Source organism: Macaca mulatta, chromosome 2 (assembly GCF_049350105.2).
Source record: "Macaca mulatta isolate MMU2019108-1 chromosome 2, T2T-MMU8v2.0, whole genome shotgun sequence".
NCBI lineage: Eukaryota > Metazoa > Chordata > Mammalia > Primates > Cercopithecidae > Macaca > Macaca mulatta.
This window is the reverse complement of record NC_133407.1, coordinates 41086318-41107949: the sequence shown is the minus strand read 5'-3', so window position 1 is coordinate 41107949 and position 21632 is coordinate 41086318. Positions and strand designations below refer to the sequence as shown.

General features: G+C 43.3%; 1 protein-coding gene and 1 pseudogene across 7 annotated transcripts in view; both read left to right on the top strand.

The window, feature by feature from the left end:
* The window catches only part of DZIP1L (DAZ interacting zinc finger protein 1 like), a 55250-nt gene that overhangs the window by 4895 nt on the left and 28723 nt on the right, over window positions 1-21632 (top strand). For all 7 annotated transcript variants that reach the window (XR_013413579.1, XR_013413580.1, XM_077991525.1 and 4 more), the window contains 4 exons: window positions 6640-7221; window positions 13208-13292; window positions 16046-16167; window positions 20815-20976. Coding sequence is in view for 5 of the 7 variants with exons in the window: in XM_077991525.1 (XP_077847651.1) it covers window positions 6721-7221; window positions 13208-13292; window positions 16046-16167; window positions 20815-20976 (870 nt within the window). In the remaining 2 variants the exon portion in view is untranslated. The remainder of the gene's footprint in view (window positions 1-6639; window positions 7222-13207; window positions 13293-16045; window positions 16168-20814; window positions 20977-21632) is intronic.
* Window positions 8176-9299, top strand: LOC114676252 (keratin, type II cytoskeletal 8-like; annotated as a pseudogene).

The following is a 21632-nucleotide window of genomic DNA, read 5'->3' as shown; positions in this document are numbered from 1 at the left end:
GGGAGTGGGGGAGGAAGGAGACAGAAGTGTCCTGGTATGGGCCCCTCCTTGGTGTTCCCAGAGGACCCTTTCCCAGCTCCTGTCTTGGCACTTGCCACTCTGTGGGTTAATTTCTGTGTATTTTTCTGTCTCTCTGGAGAAAAAAAGTTTGGAGCCAGACACTATCACTTACTAGTTGTGTGATTGTGGGAAAGTCATTTCCCCTGTTTGTTTCCTCTCTCTGTTTCCTCTCTTTGTTCACTCTCTGTTTCTTCATCTGCATAATAGGTTGTTGTGAGAATTAAGTGGGATAATACGTATAAAGCCTTAGCACTGAGTATGGAAAATAATAGAATTCCAGAAATGTGAACTATTTTTATTAACAATAGTAGGGATAGTTGCCCAGGTCATCATTGATCCCGAGTGCCAGTCATGATGCCTGGCACTTAGTAGGGCCTCAGGAATCATTTGTTGATGGGATGGAGATATGAATGTTGCAGAGACACCCTAACAGACCAAAGTGTGTGCTCTGTACTGTGGAAGCCCAGGGGAGGGGCAGGGAACTTTGACTGTGAGCCTAGCAGGGATTTATGGTGGTAATCATTTATTTATTTATTTATTTTTGTATTGTGGGAAGTTTGTTTTTTATTATTATACTTTAAGTTCTAGGGTACATGTGCACAACATGCAGGTTTGTTACATATGTATACATGTGCCATGTTGGTTTGCTGCACCCATTAACTCTTCATTTACATTAGGTATTTCTCCTAATGCTATCCCTCCCTCTCCCCCCACCCCACAACAGGTCCTGGTGTGTGATGTTCCCCACCCTGTGTCCAAGTGTTCTCATTGTTCTATTCCCACCTATGAGTGAGAACAGGCGGTGTTTGGTTTTCTGTCCTTGCGATAGTTTGCTCAGAATGATGGTTTCCAGCAAGGACTTCATGACTAAAACACCAAAAGCAATGGCAACAAAAGTCAAAATAGACAAATGGGATCTGTTTATTTTAGTTTTAATTTTACTTTAAGTTCTGGGATACATGTGCAGAATGTGCAGGTTTGTTACATAGGTATATATGTACCATGGTGTTATCAACCTGTCATCTAAGTTTTAAGACCCGCATGCATTAGGTATTTGTCCTAAAGCTCACCCTCCCCTTGTCCCCCACCCCGCAAAAGGCCCAGGTGTGTGATGTTTCCTCCTTGTGTCCGTGTGTTCTCATTGTTCAGCTCCTACTTATGATTGAGAACATGTGGTATTTGGTTTTCTGTTCCTGTGTTAATTTGCTGAGAATGATGGTTTCTAGCTGCATCCATGTCTCTGCAAAGTACCTGAACTCATTCTTTTTCGTGGCTGTGTAGTATTCCATGGTGTATATATCCCACATTTTCTTTATCCCATCTGCCATTAATGGGCATTTGGGTTGGTTCCAAGTCTTGGCTATTGTGAATAGTGTTGCAATAAATATGTGTGTGCATGTGTCTTTATAGTAGAATGATTTATAATCCTTTGGGTATATATCCAGTAATGGTATTGCTGGGTCAATTTGTATTTCTGGTTCTAGATCCTTGAGGAATCGCCATACTGTCTTCCATAATGGCTGAACTAATTTACACTCCCATTTGGAGGTAATCATTTGTTAGCAGGGCCTTGAAACATGCATCGACCTTTAGTTGGAACACAAGGAGGTGGCAAAGGACCATCTATACCAAGAGGCAGCATAGAATAGGGGTTAGGAGCCCAGACTGGAGTCAAGCTGCCTGGGTGTGAATCTTACCTCTGGATCTTGGGCAAGCTTCTTTATTTCTCTGTGGCTTAGATGATAATAGTACCTCCTCAAGGGCTTGCCCTGAGAAATATGAGTGCTTCTTTGTAAAGCTTTTAAAAACAGTGCTTATACATAAAATAAACAGCCCAGAGGTGTGAAAGTGTGGAAGACAAGTAATATGGTTACATGGGAGATGCAGCTAGAAAGGTAGGTTTGGAAACAGTTCATCAAAGTCTTTGAATATCACTCAGTGTATTTGGAATTAGCCAACAAGGAACACAAAATCCATTCCTCTGTGGCTGGAGCTCAATAGTGGTTTCCCACTTTAAGCAGGGCCTGCACTCTCAGGTTTGCCACAATCCCTAATGTTTCCTAATCCAGCACTCCACAGATTTAGTGATTCTAAATCAGTAAGTCTGGGGATCTGCATTTCTAACAAATTCCCAGGTGATGCTGATGCTGCTGGTCCAGAGACCACACTTTGAGAACCACTGCCTTATTGTCTCTTGGACACTAAGATGGCGAATGAGTTGCCGTTTATCATCATGCATGTACTGTGGTTTCTTTCACATCTGCTACATTTTGTGCATTTAATGTTACTTTTCTGGCCCTGGTGGAACTTGGGTTTGCAATTCCTGGCACAGTCAGTATGGAATGGTTGGGTATAAGACCACAAGAGACTGAGGGGCTACAGAGACAGAGATTTGGGGGTGACTGAGGCTCAGCCTAGAGCAAGCCTATAGTAGCCGAAGCTGTGAGCTCATTCCTAGGGATAGCGTGCAGGGAGAAATGGGTTGCAGGTGGAGAGCAGAATATCAAGGGGGCACTGGCACACCTTGTCATAAAAGAAAGGGGAAAGAATGGTTACTGTTTAAGGAAGAGCATTCAAACAGGTAGGAGGAGAGATGAGAGAGAGAGAGTGGCTGATGGAGAGTTCTTGACTTTATTATTAGAGAGAGGACTGTTGGCAAACATCTGAGGCCAAAGCTTAAATAGTTAAACAGTACAGTTCTCAGGTGAGCTCACCTGAAAGCTGGGACATCAGGAAGCAGGTGTCTTGTTACCCTTGCCCACAGCATGCCTGGTAACCTGCTGTTGCTCTGAGGCACAGCTTGTTGTGAGCAGTCGTCTCTGAGGCTCTGGTGGCACAGTTGCAGCTTTGGAGCTAAGCATGGTGAGTATCATGTCACCTAACTCCTTTTTTTTTTCCCTCATAACATGGCAGAAATGTGCTAGTTTTCTCATGGCCATGGTGTGGGGCTTAGGTCTGGCTGGTTTTCTTTTTGGAGTACTTGCTGGGAAAGAGATTCTGAGAAAGGGAAGGATAGAGCTGAAACTGAAAAGGTGGGCTAGTGGCATCCTGTAGGCAGTCTCAAGACCAGGCTAAGCGGTTTGCATTTGGTACAGTGGGAATAAGGAGCCGTGCTGAGCTCCAGGGTGGGGAGCAGCTGTGTGGTTAGTATAGCTCCATAGCCCAGGACCTGAGCTTGGGCAGGACCCACATAGGCATACTATAAATGAGGAGTGAGTAAATGGATGAATTGGAGGTTTAAGGGATAAAGGATGGTAATCTGATCAAAGCAAAATTTTAGGAGGAATAGCCCCAAGAATCAATGTTGAGTGGTTCAAAGTCCGTAAGCTTTGGTGCCAGATGAACCTACAATTACACTTCAAATCTGGCCTCCTGTTTTCATCCATTTTGTACTCTCCAACAGAATAACACAGACTGGGTAATTTATAAAGAAAAGAAATAAATTTCTCACAGTTCTGGAAGCTTGAAGTCCAATGTCAAGTCCAATATCAAGTCCAATATCGAGCTTGAAGTCCAATATTGGGCAAGGGCCTTCATGCAGCATCATCTCTTGGTGGAGAGAGGAAGGTCAAGAAAGCACAAGAGCAAGAGGGAAAGGGACCGAATTCCTCCTTTCATCAGGAACCTACTCCTGTGATAACTAACCCACTCCTACAATAACGACATTCATCCATTCATGAGGGCAGAGTCTTCGTGACTTAATCACCTCTTAAAGGTACCATCTCTCAACACTGCTGCATTGGGGATTGAGTTTTCAACATATGACCTTTGAGGGATGCCAAATTTGTAAAATGAGAATAATAATACCTGTTTGTAGGTTTGTATTAGGAGTTTGTATCTAGCACAGAGGGTGGCACTCTCTGCAGAGTTGCCAGTGTTATCACTGAGCACCTTCCCCTTGCATCTTCTCCAAGTCTCATAGCACCCTGTGAGGTAGGCAGGGCTGGCCTGTCACTGCCTTTCACAGAAGAAGACAGAAGAAGACAGTGGCCCCCAGCCCAGTCCTACCATTTTTTAAAGGCCTTCTTACTTCTGAAGCTGATTACTTCTTTGACTTTCTGTTGCACTTTTTAAAGTCTGAATCATGGACCAGGTGCGGTGGCTCCTGCCTGTAATCCCAGGTCTTTGGGAGGCCGAGGTGGGTGGATCACGAGGTCAGGAGTTTGAGACCAGCCTGACCAACATAGTGAAACCTTGTCTCTACTAAAAATACAAAAAATTAGCCGGGTGTGGTAGAGGGCGCCTGTAATCCCAGCTACTCTGGAGGCTGAGGCAGGAGAATTGCGTGAACCCGGGAGGTGGAGGTTGCAGTGAGTCGAGATTGCGCCATTGCATTTCAGCCTGGGTGACAGTTCAAAACAGTGTCTCAAAAAAAAAAAAAAGAAGACTGAATGATGTAATCTCGAAAGGACTTGATTAAATAAGGTAAAATGTTCCTCTTGTTGCCTTAGTCAGATTCTCACTTATGCAAGAGCTGAAGTTCTATGTTTTCTTTTAAAAAATAATAAAAGTGATAGAAGATGGTAAGAACTTTGAATAGTACAGAGAGGCAGAAAGTGAAAAATAAAAGTTCTCTAATCTCCATTCTCACTTCCCAGAGGCAGCCATTGCTAATAGCTTCTTGTCTATCTTTCCAGAAACAGTCTATGCTTATGAAATAATATACATAAATGAATCATATATATGAATTATAAATGAGCATATTTTATTCGTTATAAAACTAATTATAACAAATATGAGTCTTTTCATATGTATGTGTGTGTGTGGGTATATATGTGTGTGTATATATATGTGTGTGTGTATATATGTGTGTGTATATATGTGTATATATGTGTGTATATGTGTGTATATATGTGTGTGTATATATGTGTGTGTGTATACAAATATATATGTGTGTGTGTATATATATATATATATAGACTCTCCATGTCTGTGGATTCTGCATCTGCAGATACAACAAACTGCGGATCAAAAATATTTGAAAAAAAAAGGATAGTTTCTTCTGTACTGAACATGTACAGACTTTTCTTCTTGTCATTATTCCTAAATAATTAAGTATAACAGCTATTTTTATAGCATTTACATTGTATTAGGTATTATAAATAATCTAGAGATGATTTAAAGTTTATGGGAGAATGTGCATAGTATATGCAAATACTGTACCATTTTATATAAGCAATTTGAGCATCTGTAGATTTTGGTATCTGAGGAGGGTCCTGGAACGAATCCCTCATGGACACTGAGAGGCGACTGAATATGTATGTATATATATAATGATCATCATTGGTCTGTGAAGGCCTATTTACCTGTCTATCTGACCATCACCACCCACACACCATCCATCTATTCATTTATTTATCCCCATTCCACACTCCCGTTTCCCTCCCTCCTCTCACAGACAACCATTCTAATATGATATATATCTTTCACTTTGGTGAGTTATTAAATATGATTATATTAATGTCATTAAAACACAAATAGAGGTATATATGCCTGTTTTGTGTGTGTTTACATATATATATCTCAGAGATTATAATTTTGTATCAGTACGTATAAGTCTGCTTTATACCAATCGATAGCTGCATAATATTCCATTGCCTAGAGATACATTGTACTTTGCTTTCTTCTACTTTTTCTTGTACTTTGCTTGTATAAAAGATACTACAATGACAATTTTTTCACAAGTACCTTTGTACATATGAGTTTGTCTGTAGCGTAATTATAATTTTTAGTAGTGGAATGTTCAAAATTCCCATTGATATTGTCAAATTCCTCTTCAGAGAGAACAGTTCATATGCTCACCAAGAGTTTTGAGAGTAGAATCTGAGTCTTGGCAAAAAAACTGGAGATCTTTTTACTTAACTGTTAAGTTAAAAAAGCCCATGATGGATTGAGCATCACGTGGCAGACTCCGTGACTTCCTTAAGTCCCTCTTGACAGGGGTGGACATCATTTCACTCACATTCCAGGAGAGAGAACTTAGTCATATGATCACATGTTATTGCTGGAGAAGCTAGGAAAGGTAGTTCACTCGTGTTCTACTAGAATCCTGTAGTTACAGGAGAAAGAGAAGACAGGGTAGATATTAGGTACCTTGGTCACTCACAGCAAGTTGTTGGACTTTATCCTGATATAAAAATAGGGTTGCAGAAGGACCCATTTCTAAATTTGATAGCCACCTGCTGACAAAGGCCTTTGCCATGCACTCCTGCAGTGGAGGTGGGCTTTGCAGAGGGGGCTCACTGAGGACCTGCTGTGTACCAGGCACTAGGCTGGGTGCTTCACTTGCCTCATTCCTCACCACACGCCTACACAGTGGGCCCCATGTTCCTCCTTAGACCCAGGAGGCTTAAAGATGTGCAGGGACTTGCCCAAGGCAGAACATTCGAATTCACATCTGTGTGATTGCAAAGCCCACATTTTCTTTCCACAGCTCTGGCCATGTCAGCACACACCATGAATGCTACAGCTGCTGCAACGACACCTCACTTTGCCCCGCTTAGGCCCTTGCTGGCCAGATATACAGTATGTGCAGCCACACACACCTCACCTAACTTGGACTCTCTTCTCATTTTCCAGGCCTTCTCTCAGCTACTTGGCCTACTGCCGTGGTCTTGGTGCCACCCTCCTCTGGTGGTCAGCTCAGGGCTTCCTCTGCCCATGCAGTCCCCAGCTGCCACTGCTGAGGGCCTCAGCGGCCCCCTCTTTGGGGCCTACACGTTCCCCACCTTCAAGTTTCAGCCTCGCCACGATAGCATGGACTGGAGGCGCATTAGCACCCTGGATGTAGACCGCGTGGCCCGGGAGCTGGATGTGGCCACTCTGCAGGAGAACATTGCTGGCATCACCTTCTGCAACTTGGACCGGGAGGTATGCAACCGCTGTGGGCAGCCTGTGGACCCGGCACTGCTCAAGGTGCTGCGCCTGGCACAGCTTATCATCGAGTACCTGCTGCACTGCCAGGATTGCCTGAGTGCCAGCATTGCCCAGCTGGAGGCACGGCTGCAGACCAGCCTGGGCCAGCAGCAGCGTGGTCAGCAGGAGCTGGGCCGCCAGGCTGATGAGCTCAAGGGTGTGCGGGAGGAAAGCCGCCGGCGTCGCAAGATGATCAGCACCCTGCAGCAGCTGCTAATGCAGACAGGCGCCCACAGCTACCACACGGTGAGGAATCTCCACCAGGCAGGCAGAGTGGGAGGGCTGTGCGCCCCAGCCACTGGGCAGCTGTTGCCACTGGGCAGCACTGCTGGGGCCACAAGGCTGCTGGGGGCTGTTCTCACTGGTTAGGAGCAGATTTCAGAGATGCTGCTCATGGCCAGAGAGCCTGGGGGTGTCTCATTAGGTTCTACAGTGTGTGTGTGTGTGTAGACTGTACATGTGTTGGAGGTGTGTGTGTTTATGGAGAGGGTGCATGTCTAGTGTATGTATATGCATGAATGTATGGAGAGTGTGTGTGTGTGTTTGTAAATGGTGTGAATACGTGTGTGTGTTTAATGTGTGTGTATGTGAATACTTGAGGGTACCTCTGTGTGTATGTAGGGTGTGTGATGTGTAATGTGTGCTCGTACTATATTATAAAGGATACAACTCTGGAGCATGTATAAAAAGGTGTATTAATAGTGTTTGTGACCAAGAAGCAGCTTCTCTGCTCCTTCTGGAATCTCTGCCTGGTTCAGCCCACCTGCCTCCGCTCCTGCTTCTACCATGTTCATCAGGGTGACCCAGATGTCCTACAAGGTGCCACCTTTGGCCCCCAGGCCTTCAGCAGCTGCTCCTACATGAGTAGGCCCAGTGCCTGCATTGGCTCCTTGAGCTTCTCCTGAGTGGGCAGCAGCAGCTTCCGGGTTGGCCTGGGTGGAGGCTGTGGTGGGGCCAGTGGCATGGTAGGCATCACTGCCATCACAGTCAACCAGAGCCTGCTGAGCCTCCTTAACCTGGAGATGGACCCCAACATCCAGGCCATGCGCACCCAGGAGAGAGAGCAGATCAAGACCCTCAGCAACAAGTTTGCCTCCTTCATCGACAAGGTGCGGTTCCTGGAGCAGCAGAACAAGATGCTGGAGACCAAGTGGAGCCTCCTGCAGCAGCAGAAGACGGCTCAGAGTCAACTCGGTCAACATGTTCGAGAGCTACATCAACAACCTTAGGCAGCAGCTGGAGACTCTGGGCCAGGAGAAGCTGAAGCTGGAGGCAGAGCTTGGCAACATGCAGGGCCTTATGGAGGGCTTCAAGAACAAGTATGAGGATGGGATCAATAAGCGTACAGAGATGGAGAATGAATTTGTCCTCATCAAAAGGATGTGGATGAAGGTTATGTGAACAAGGTGGAGCTGGAGTCTCGCCTGGAAGGGCTGACTGACGAGATCAACTTCCTCAGGCGGCTGTACGAAGAGGAGATCCAGGAGCTGCAGTCCCGGATCTTGGACATGCCTGTGGTGCTGTCCATGGACATCAGCCGCTCCCTGACATGGACAGCATCATCGCTGAGGTCAAGGCGCAGTACAAGGAGATCGCCAACTGCAGCTGGGCTAAGGCTGAGAGCATGTGCCAGATCAAGTATGAGGAGTTGCAAATGCTGGCTGGGAAACGCAGGGATGACCTGCAGCGTACAAAGACTGAGATCTCCGAGATGAACCAGAGTATCAGCCAGCTCCAGGCTGAGATTGAGGGCCTCAAAGTCCAGAGGGCATCGCAGATGCCAAGCAATGTGGGGAGCTGGCTATTAAGGATGCCAACACCAAGCTCTCTGAGCTGGAGGCCACCCTGCAGCGGACCAAGCAGGACATGGCGCGGCAACTGCATGAGTACCAGGAGCTGATGAATGTCAAGCTAGCCCTGGACATCGAGATCGCCACCTACTGGAAGCTGCTGGAGGGTGAGGAGAACCGGCTGGAGTCTGGGATGCAGAACAGGAGTATCCATACAAAGATCACCAGCAGCTATGCAGGTGGTCTGAGCTCAGCCTATAGGGGCCTCACAAGCCCTGGCCTCAGCTACGGCCTGGGCTCCAGCTTTGGCTCTGGTGCAGGCTCCAGCTCCTTCAGCTGCACCAGCTCCACCAGGGCCACTGTGGTTGTGAAGAAGATAGAGACTCGCGATGGGAAGCTGGTGTCTGAGTCCTCTGACATCCTGCCCAAGTGAACAGCTGCGGCAGCCCCTCTCAGCCTGCCCCTCCTGTGGCTGCCCCAGAGCCCGGGGTGATGGTGGGAGGCTGCTGTGCAGGGTAGCACAGGGAACGGGAGACCCACCTGAGGCTCAGCCCTAGCCGTCAACCCACCTGTGGGGGAGTTTACTGCCTAGGGACCCCCCTTGCCCATGCCCATGCCTCCAGCTACAAAACAATTCAATAGCTTTTCTTTTTTTTTTGGTCCAAAATGAAACCTCAGCTATCTCTGCCAAACAAACAAACAAACAAACAAACAAACAAAAAACAAAAAAATAGTGTTTGTGTGTGTGTGAATGAATGAAGGAAGGGTATATATGTGAGTAAGAGTATGTTATGTACTTATGGAGAGTGTGTAAGGATGTGTGTGTAAAAGAAGGATGTATATGTGTCTAAGAGTGTGTTTATAGAGGGTGTGAGTGCGTGCATATTTATGTATGATGGAGGATTTTATGTGTATGTAGAGGAGTGTGTTGTGTAAAGGTGTGTGTGTGTGTGTATGTATTGAATCTATGTGTGACAAGGGATTGGTGGAGCCAGGCCTATCCTGGAATACTGACTCCATTATTCTACTAAGTGACAGTTCATTTCCCAAAGCAGCATGAGCATTTGAATGTGTCTCCGCGGAAGTATGGATTGGGAATGTTTTCCCTTTAATAAAAATTGTCATGGCGGCTAGGCCCTGTGCCAGGCTCTGAGGATGTGGGCACAAGTCATGCTGGTTCAGGTTTTTAAGACATTCATAGTTTGTGGATGGGTGGGTTTCCTATTTCTGCTCATAACACTTCTGACACCAAATGTGTGTTTTTTTTCCTTACACCAACCAATTCTCCAATGCTAACTGGGTGCCCTTAATTTCAATTCTGACACTATCTACCTGGAGTTAGCATCGGATCCCATGAGTTAAGGGATCAGTCCCATAAGACTGGTCCACTTCAGATACCCAGGCCTCCTGTACTTCTGACTAACTGGCCACAAATTGAGGGTTCCCATAACTCCATCCTGAGGTTCATAAGACTGGTCCATTTCAGATACCCAGGCCTCCTGTGCTTCTGACTAACTGGCCACAAATTGAGGGTTCCCATAACTCCATCCTGAGGTTCAATAATTTGCTAGAATGGTTCACAAAACTCAGGAAGAAGACACTTTATTACCAGTTTGTTATAAGGATAGAAGTCAGAATAGTCAAATGGAAGAGATGCACTGAGGACACGAGAGTACAAGGTATGGGAGAAGGGACTCAGAACTTCCCTGCCCTTTCTGGGTATGCCACCTCCTAGCACCTCAGTATTTACCCATCTGGAAACTCTCTAAATCTCATCATTTAGGGGTTTTATGGAGATTCCACCAAGCATGCATAATTGATTAAATCATTGGCCATGGCTTAGTAGTCCAGCCCCTCTTCCCTCCCTGGGGGCTGGAGGGTGGGGCTGAAAGTTCCAACCCTCTCCCCGTGCCTTGGTCTTTCTGGTGACCAACCCCCATCCTGGGAGGATTAGCTGAGCCCAGCATCCTTTGGCTGTTGAGCCAAAGAGAAAAAGGATAGGGGTTGGTCCCCAGAAAGTCATTTGTGGGGTGGGGCAGAAGGTGCCCAGCCACCAGTCCTTTCATTAGCATACAAAAAACACTGTCTTAGTAAGTTTAGTGTTGCTATAAAGGAATACGCGAAGCTGGGTAATTTATAAAGAAAAGAGGTTATTTGACTCACAGTTATGCTGGCTGGAAGGTTCAAGACTGGGCACCTGGTGAGGGCCTCTGGCTGGTTTCACTCCTGGTGGAAGGTAAAGGGGAGCTGGCCTGTGCAGAGCTCATGGCAAGAGCGGAAGTAAGGGGAGAGGGAGGTGCCAAGCTCTTTCTAACAACCAGCTCTGTCAAACTAATAAGAATGAGAACTCCCTCACCTTCAAGGGAGGGCATTAATCTGTATATGAGGGATCTGCCCCATGACCCAAATACCTCCCACTAGGCCCCACCTCTCAACACTGCCACATTGGAGATTAAATTTCAACATGAGATTTGGAAGGAACAAACATTTAAACTATAGTAGATGCTCTTATTACTCTGGAGATTCCAAAGATCTCAGAATCTCTTGTGTCATGAACTGGGGACTAAGACCAAATATTATTACAAAAGATGCTTTTATCACCCTTATCACTCTGAAGATTTTAAGTCAGGGGTGTCCAATCTTTTGGTTTCCCTGGGCCCCACTGGAAGAAGAAGAATTGTCTTGAGCCTCACATAAAATACACTAACAATGATAGCTGATGAGCTAAAAAAAAAAAAAAATTCTTAAAAATCTCACAGTGTTTTAAGAAAGTTTACAAATTTGTGTTGGACCGCATTCAAAGCTGTTCTGGGCCACATATGGCCTATGGGCTGCAGGTTAAACAAGCTTGTTTTAAGTGTTTTAGGAGCTCCCTGCCAGAAACTAGAAACAAAGACCAAATTTACTTTTTTTTTTTTTTTGAGACAGGGTCTCACTCTGTCACCCAGGCTGCCATCTGATCATGGCTCACTGCAGCCTTAACCTCCCAGGCTCAGGTGATCCCCCCACCTCAGCCTCCTGAGTAGTTAGGACTATAAGCATCTATCACCATGTTTGGCTAATTTTTTGTAGAGACAGGGTTTCTCCAGGTTGCCCAGGCTGGTCTCGAACTCCTGGGCTCAAGTGATCCACCCACCTCAGCCTCCCAAAGTTCTAGGATTTTAAGTGTGAGCCACTGTGCCCAGCCTGCATTCTTATTGTATCACCATATCACAGTGGGACAGAAGGAATCGTTACGATATATTATTAATTGATAACAAATTGATATAATTGATATGATGTTTATGATTAAAAGGGTCAGAACCCTTGTAGTAGTAAGGCCTGTGGACACACCTGGTTGCTAGGAAGGTTGGGTCATAGAGTGTTTATTCTCATTGGCCACAGGACTTACTATTACCAAGGAAGAAAAGGAAAATGGGTATTGGGGAACAACTGGCAATTCCTGTCATAATTGTCTGCAAAGATAGCAAATAATCTGCCTATGGATTAACTAGCAATGGCAGCCTCCAAAGCTGTGTTGAGAAGAATTCTGAAATTTTACAGTGAGAAGACGATGTAGATAGATTGCTTATGTCTGAAATGTCTTAGGAGAGGGATGTGGAATTACAGATGCTGTTTATTTGCTAACCCCTGCCTCTGGTGGTTCTCCACCCTGGGGTGGGACATAGACATTGGCATATTTTAAAAGCGGATCACGAGGTCAGGAGATCGAGACCATCCTGGCTAACACAGTGAAACCCCGTCTCTACTAAAAAATACAAAAAAACTAGCTGGGCGAGGTGGCGGGCGCCTGTAGTCCCAGCTACTCGGGAGGCTGAGGCAGGAGAATGGCGAGAACCCGGGAGGCGGAGCTTGCAGTGAGCTGAGATCCGGCCACTGCACTCCAGCCTGGGCAACAGAGTGAGACTCCGTCTCAAAAAAAAAAAGGTTTTTATTATGGAAAATTTCAAACATATGCAGTAGTAGAGAGAATCATTTAATGAACCTTTATCTACGCACTAACAGTATCAACCCGTGGCCAGTGTTGTTGCGTCTCTTCCCCTGCACACTTTCCCCCACTTCTGGATTATTTTGAAGCATATTAGCAATATGATTTTATTTGTAATATTTCAATATCTCTATTTGTGTCTCTAAAAGAGAAAGACTGACTTTTAAACATAGACGAACACCATCATCACTCTCTGAAAAAGCAACAGAAATTCCTTAGTATCATCAAATATCCAGTCAGTGTTCGCAGTTTCCCGGGACACTGGTGGTATTTTAAAGCTCCCCAGGTGATCCTAGTGGGCAGCATGGGTTGACATCATTGCCTTGCTCAGTAAATTCTTTATTTCTGAAGCAGCCCAGGGGTCCCAAGGGGATGGGGGCTTTGATATAGGGAAAATCCCAGGCTGACTCAGGTGACCTAATCCTGTACTCCCCATTGCTTCCTCTCTGTATAGTGCCACCTGTGTGACAAGACATTCATGAATGCCACCTTTCTCCGGGGCCACATCCAGCGCAGGCATGCAGGCGTGGCAGAAGGTGGTGAGTCCAGACAGCAGCCCGGGCCCCTTCTGGGACTGTGGAAGGGCCGGGGGCTGGTATTCAGTGGGTGGCGACCACCTATACCACCCAAAACTTCTCTCAGAGCCTCACTGTCCAATTGGGGGTGGGATGATCCCACCATCCACCACCGGGGGAGCCCCCATGGGTTGGAAGGGTTTCTGACCCCATGTGTAAAGAAGGGCTGGAGTTAGACAGGTAGATTTCAGTCTTAGCTCTGTCCCTATTTATTATGTAACCTTGGTCCATGCTTTCCCCTCTGTGTCTCAGTGGCCTTCCCTTTGAATGGGGCAGTCAGATGGAGTGACTTTGAAGGGCTCTTACCTTTCAGCCTTCTGCGAATCTGCAATTTCCTGATGCCAGCCACAAATAAGCCTAAATGGGGTGAATGGGCAGTCAGACCAGTTCTTTGACTTTTCTACATACTTGAGATTATCATGACCTAATCACTTTAATTTTACAACTTCAGATTCCAAAATGAGGAGCAAGGCTGTATGTTTTCCCCATAAAGAGATTTGCATATTTTACATTCACTTTTGAGACAGGGTCTCACTCTGTCACCCAGGGTGGAGTGCAGTGGCTTGATCTTGGCTCCTCTGCAGCCTCCACCTCCCGGGCTCAAGCGATCCCCCTCCCTCAGCCTCCTGAGTAGGTGGGACTACAGGCACACACCACCATACCTGACTCATTTTAAACATTTTTCATAGAGATGAGGTCTCACTATGTTGGCCAGGCTGGTCTCAAATTCCTGGGCTCAAGCGATCTGCCTGCTTTGGCCTCCCAAAGTGCTGGGATTATAGGCGTGAGCCATTGTGCTCAACCTATATTCCCTTTTTGAGGTTCAATAAGAAACATTAGTTAAAACATAAAACAAATATAGATGTAAAAATGCCATTACGTACATCTTTTCCTATTTTCCATCATTCAAATTCCCTTTTCATAAAAGAAGTATCACTTACCTAAAACTATGTATTTAATGCATATCTAATTCTTCTTAGTTCTGCATTGAAGGCTATAAGGAAAAATAAATTTTCCATGCCTTCAATTTTTTTGAATAAAAATGTGTCTCTGATATAGAAAATTTAAATATAGGAAATTAGAAAAGAGAAAATAAAAACCATGGACAATATCACCAGCAGTTAATATTTTGGTGTATTCTCTGTCATTTTTTTTCTGTAGACATATATAATCATATAGTGTGCGCTTTGACTATTGCTTATTTTCATTTAAGAATATGTCATATTTTCCAGTGTCATTAAATTATCTTTGAAAATGTGATTTTTTAATGGCCGAATAGTATTTCATTAAGTGGCTATCATAATTTATTTCACAATTTCCTCCTGTTGAATATATGGCTTACCCCAACATTTCTTTATTATAAATCACATGATAATTGATATTCTTACTTGTCAATCTTTGTGCATAGTTCTTCTTATTTCCTTAATGTCAAGTGCTGTAAGGAGAGAGAAATGTGTTCTTCAGATCACTTTTGCTATGTTAATGGTCATGGCCTCTTTATTCGCAGGCAGCGGACTTCCCAGATGCCCCGCTCTCCTATTCTACAGTCGCCTCAAATCATATTGTTAAAGCAGATTAATTTCTACTGCAACTAAAAATTGCTTGTTTGTAAAATGTCCAACCTGAGAAAAGCCACATCGCTTTTCAAAGAAAAGGCTTAGAATTTTAATAACAGTATGATTTATCTAGTAATCACTAAATATGCTTTAAAAAGTAACAAATGTTCAAGAATAATTGGATTCTTTTTTGACCCTGAACTCTTGCTTTATCATCAGTGTGTGGTTCAGTTAGGATGTTTTTTATAATTTATTCTGAATCTTTTTATTCACTTAAACAATTTAAAGTATACACTTAAAGGAGCTTTGGTTCTTTATAATACATGCTGCTGCTTTTTCATTTGAAATTTATTTATTTATTTATTTATTGAGACGGAGTCTTGCTGTGTCTCCCAGGCTAGAGTGCATTGGTACTATCTTGGCTCACTGCAACCTCTGCCTCCGGGGTTCAAGCAATTCTTCTGCCTCAGCCTCCCGAGTAGCTGTGGTTACAGGCACCCGCCACCACACTCGGCTAATTTTTTTTGTTTTTTCAGTAGAGACGGGGTTTCACCATGTTGGTCAGGCTGGTCTTGACCTCATGATCAGCCCGCCTCGGCCTCCCAAAGTGCTGGGATTACAGGCATGAGCCACCGCGCCTGGCCTGACATTTAAAAGTATACACGTACATTACTGAAAACAGTGAACTTAAAACTACAATGATTTTTATTACTTTAAAATTCTCTCTGATTACTGTCAGGATACATAGATATGTTCTTTTTATTGATAATTGGTGTACATGCTATTTGATATTCTGTTCTGTTACTACAGTAATTTTAAATTTCTATTTCCATATGTCAGTACTGTCAAAATACTTACTTTAAGTGATAGTACAAAAGTAATTCACATTTTTTGAGCTGTCGTGCCAAGCACTATGCTAAGCACTTTGCATTCTCACATTTCATCCTTACAGCAGCCCTCTGAGTTAGGTGCTATTGTTATCTCTATTTTCCAGTTTGGGGAAACAGAGGGACACTGAGGTTATGTTCTTTGCCCAAGGTCAATGTACTAAGTAGTGAAGCTGGTTTCAGACCGAGATGTGGCTGATTGACGAGGTGAGAAACTACACTCCCTTGATTTTTGGACTTAAACTGATCACCTGTCTTTGCATGGACCCCACAGGAAAACAGAAGAAGCAGGAACAGCCAGTGGAAGAGGTGTTAGAAGAGCTACGGGCCAAGCTAAAGTGGACCCAAGAGGAGCTGGAAGCTCAGAGGGAGGCGGAGAGGCAGCGGCAGCTCCAGGTGGGCAGGGAGAGAAAACATCAGGGAGACCCGGGTCATGGACCTACCCCAGGAGACCCTTGATGCACAGGAATCCCACAGGGCAAATGTTCCGGCTGGTTTCCCAGAGCTGAGAGTCAGAACTGGGATAGTGCCTTCTCAGACATGGCAAATGATTTTAGGTAGCCTGGAAAGGAAAATTGAATTATTTTTGCCAGACTTATGTGGACGAAAGTAGAGCAGAGAGATGCAGTTTCCTGCATTAGTCAGCACCCTCTGAGGACATTTGCACTTGAATTTTAGCTTCGTACACAATACTGTAAGTTAACTTTTTGAGGACAAAGACTGGGTTTGATTCTGAAAGCTCCAGAACTCAGCGCAGAGAAGATGCTCAGTAAATGTTTGTAGAATGAAAATACATGAAGTTACCCTGCTCATCCCTTCATTATTCATCCCCTCAGCATGCATTTATTGAGCACCAGCTGCATAGTGGGTATTGTGACGAATACAGGCATACCTCTTTTTTTGTGTTTTGTGTGTTTCACAGACATTGTATTGTTTGCACATTGAAGGTTTGTGCCAACTCTGTGTTGAGCAAATTTATCAGCATCATTTTCCAACAGCTTGTGCTCACTTCATGTCTATGTATCACATTTTGGTAATTCTCACAATATTTCAAACTTTTTCATTATTATGAAAAATAATGTTATGGTGATCTGTGATCAGTGATCTTTGATGTTACTGTTGTAATTGTTTTGGGGTGCCACAAACTGTCCATATAAGATGGCAAACTTAAGCATCTCTCACTTTACATCAAAAAGTAGGAATGATTAAGTTTAGTGACGAAGGCATGTCGAAAGCTGAGATGGGTTGAGAGGCAGGCCTCTTGTGCCAAACAGCCAAGTTGTGAATACAAGGGAGATTTGAAGGAAATTTAAAGTACTACTCCACTGACCACACAAATGTTAAGAAAGTGAAACAGCCTTATTACTGAGATGGAGAAAGTTTTAGTGGTCTGGATAGAAGATCAGACCAGCCACAAAATTCCCTTAAGCCGAAGCTTAATCCAGAGCAAGGACCTAACTCTCTTCACTTCTATGAAGGCTGAGAGTGACGAAGCTGCAGGAGAAAAGTTGGAAGCTATAAGAGGTTGGTTCATAGGTTTAAGGAAAGAAGCCATCTCCATAGCAATGAAAGTGCAATGTGAAGCAGCAAGTGCTAATATAGAAGCTGCAGCAAGTTATCTTGAGGATCTAGCTAAGATCATTGATGAAGGTAACTGTACTAAACAGATTTTCAGTGTAGAAAAAATAACCTTCTATAGGAAGAAGCCATCTAGAACTTTTATAGCTAGAGATAAGACAATGCCTGGCTTCACAATTTCAAAGAACAGCATGATTCTCTTGTTAGGGTCTAATACAGCTGGTGACTTTAAGTTGAAGCCAATGCTCATTTGCTACTGTGAAAATTCTAGGGTCCTTAAGAATTATGCTAGCTCTACTCTACCTGTGCTCCAAAAATGGAAAAGAAAGTCCAGATGACAGCACAGCTGTTTACAGCATGGTTTACTGAATATTTTAAGCCCACTGTTGAGATCTACTGCTAAAAAAAGATTCTTTTCAAAATAATTACTGCTCATTGACAATGTTCCTGGTCACCTAAGAGCTCTGGTGGAGATGTACAAGGAGATTTGTATTGTTTTCAAGCCTGTTAACACAATATCCATTCTGCAGCCCATGAATCGAGGAGTAATTTTGACTTCCAAGTTTTATTATTTAAGAAATACATTTTGTAAGGTTATAGCTGTCTAGATAGTGATTCCTCTGATGAATATGAGCAAAGTAAATTGAAAACCTTTTGGAAAGGATTTGCCATTCTGGATGCCATTAAGCAAATGTGTGATTCTTTGGAGGAGGTTGGAGTTTGGATGAAATAGATTCCAGTCATCTTGGATGACTTTAAGGGATTCAAGACTTCAGTGGAGGAAGCCACTGCAGATGTGGTGGAAACAGCAAGAGAAATAGACTTAGAAGTGGAGCCTGAAGATGGGACTGTGCCGCAACCTCATGATAAAACTAATGGTTGAGGAATTGCTTCTTATGGATGAGCAAATAAAGGAATTTCTTGAGATGGACTCTACTACTGCTGAAGATGTTGTGAACATTGTTGAAATGATAAGAAAGGACTTAAAATATTACACAAACTTAGTTGAGAAAGCAGCAGTAAAGTTTAAGAGAATTGGCTCTGATTTTGAAAGAAATTCTACTGTGTGTCAAATGCTACCAAAGAGCATCTCATGCTACAGAGAGATCTTTCATGAAAGGAGGAGTCAGTCTATGTGGCAAACTTCACTGGTGTCTTTTTTTTTTGACAGAGTCTTGCTCTGTCGCCCAGGCTGGAGTGCAGTGGCATGATCTTGGCTCACTGCAACCTCTGCCTCCTAGGTTCAAGTGATTCTCCTGCCTCAGCCTGGTAACAGTAACAGATTCCAGGCACATGCTGCCACACCTGGCTAATTTTTTGTATTTTTAGTAGAGACAGAGGTTTTGTCATGTTGGACAGGTTGGTCTTGAACTCTTGACTTTAAGTGATCCACCCACCTCGGCCTCCTAAAGTGTTGGGGTTACAGGCGTGAGCCACTATGCCTGGTCTGTTGTCTTATTTTAAGAAATTGCCACAGCACCCAACCCTCATCAGTCAGCAGCCATCAACCTCAAGGCAAGACCCAGCACCAGCAAAAAGATTATGACTTACTAAAGGATCAGATGATCGTTAGCATTTTTTAGCAATAAAGTATTTTTTAAAAATTTTATTATTATTTTTTATTTTTCCATAAGTTATTGGGGTACAGGTTGCATTTGTTTACATGAGTAAGTTCTTTAGTGGTGACTTGTGAGATTTTGGTGCACCCATCCCTGAACGATATACACAGCAAAACCATATTTGTTGTCTTTTACCCCTTGCCCCCCCTCCCATTCTTCCTCTCAAGTCCCCAAAGTCCACTGTATCATTCTTATGCCTTTGTGTCCTCATAGGTTAGCTCCTACATATCAGTGAAAACATACATGTTTGATTTTCCATTCCTGAGTTACTTCACTTAAAATAATAGTCTCCAATCTGATCCAGGTCACTGCAAATATTGTTAATTCATTCTTTTTTATGGCTAAGTAGTATTCCTTCATATATATATATATATATATATATATATATATATATATAAAAAACTGTGAGATATATATATATATCTCACAGTTTCTTTATCTGCTCATTGATTGATGAGCATTTAGTTTGATTCCACGATTTTGCAATTGTGGATTATGGTACCGTAAACGTGTGTGCAAGTATCTTTTTTGAATAATGACTTCTTTTCCTCTGGGTAGATACCCAGTAGTGGGATTCCTGGATCAAACGGTAGTTCTAGTTTTAATTCTTTATTTATTTATTTATTTTTTTGAGACAGAGTCTCGCTCTGTCACCCAGGCTGGAGTGCAATGGTGCGACCTCAGCCCACTGCAACCTCCACCTCCCGGGTTCAAGCGATTCTGCTGCCTCAGCCTCCTGAGTAGCTGGAACTACAGGTGCCTGCCACCACGCCTAGCTCATTTTTTGAATTTTGAGTAGAGACAAGGTTTCACTGTGTTAGACAGGATGGTCTCCATCTGCCTGCCTCGGCCTTCCAAAGTGCAGGTATTACAGGTGTGAGCCACTGCACCCAGCCCTAGTTTTAATTCTTTAAGGAATCTCCACACTGTTTTCCATAGTGGCTGTACTAGTTTACATTCCCACCAGCAGCGTAGAAGTGTTCCCTGATCACCGCATTCATGCCAACATCTACTGTTTTTTGATTTTTTGATTATGGCCCTTCTTGCCAGAGTGAGGTGGTATCGCATTGTGGTTTTGATTTGCATTTCCCCGATCATTAGTGATGTTGAGCATTTTTTCATATGCTTGTTGGCCATTTGTATATCTTCTTTTGAGAATTGTGTATTTATGTCCTTAGCCCACTTTTTGATGGGATTGTTTGTTTTTTTCTGACTGATTTGTTTGAGTTCATTATAGATTCTGGATATTAGTCCTTTGTCAGATGCATAGATTATGAAGATTTTCTTCCACTCTGTGGGTTGTCTGTTTACCCTGCTTACTGTTCCTTTTGCCATGCAAAAGCTCTTTAGTTTAATTAGGTCCTAGCTATTTATCTTTGTTTTTAAGCAATACAATATTTTTAAATAAAGTTATGTACTTTTTTTATACATAATCCTATGGAACACTTAATAGGTTACAGTCTAGCGTAAATGCAACTTTTATATACACTGGGGAGCAAAAATATTTATATGACACACTTGTTTTGTTGTGATACTTGCTTTATTCGACTACTTGCTTTATTGTGATATTCTCTTTATTGTGGTGGTCTGGAACTGAACCTGTAATATCTCAGAGGTATGCCTGCATAGAGAAAAAGAAACAAGTCCCTATACTCAAGAGACTTTACAGTTCAGGTAAGACTGGCTTAGACTGGTCCTCCCAAGTCCAAACAACGGGAACTGTGGGATGAATGTTCTTTGGGTCTCCATAGTGACTTGTATAGACAAGGAAGCCTAAGCAGGTCCTTAGTAAATATTTGCTGTGATGTGGAATTAATCATCATATTGTTCTTGCTCTTCTTTGTAGGAAGCAGAGATCATTCATCAGAGGGAAGTAGAAGCTAAGAAAGAATTTGATAAATGGAAAGAACAAGAGTGGACCAAACTTTATGGGGAAATAGACAAACTAAAAAAATTATTTTGGGATGAATTTAAAAATGTTGCCAACCAGAACTCTACACTAGAAGAGGTACCCAACATAAAAGGCTTTTCAAAGTTCTTTTGTTGGAAATCTGCTTATTCTCAAAATTTATATCTTGGTTTGTACTAGTTTTATTTCATCTGCTGTTGGAAACTAAAACACTGTGAGCTCAGTTATCAGAAGCCAGTTATCAGAGGCCTGATATTAGAGGCCCAGATATCAGAGGCCTTGGGGTTGAATCACTGCTGTGTCACATACTGGTTGTGAGACCTTGGATGAGTTAGTTAACCTCCTCATGCCTCAGTTTTATGACTGTAAGATAGGCTGCTGAGAGGGTTAAATTAGTACACATACAGTATGTAACATTATCTAGCATATAGTAATATATCAGTAGTATATCTGGTATATAGTAATATCTCTAGGTATTATTCTTATTTTTGCCAAGGGGTTTCATCACTGGACAAGAAATGGGATAAAATTTAAATGAATGCGTTTTTCTCCCAACAAATATTCCCTGAATCCTGGTTACATGCCAGACACTGTGTTGGGGTCTTCAGAGGTCAGACATAATACCTACCATTTACTGACTGTATTTACTATTTTCCAGCCCCCATGCAGTATACTTTATATACACTAACTTTTCATCTTCATAGCAACCAACCATAACATTCTCAAAATAGGTGCATTACTAGTTTAGTACTTTT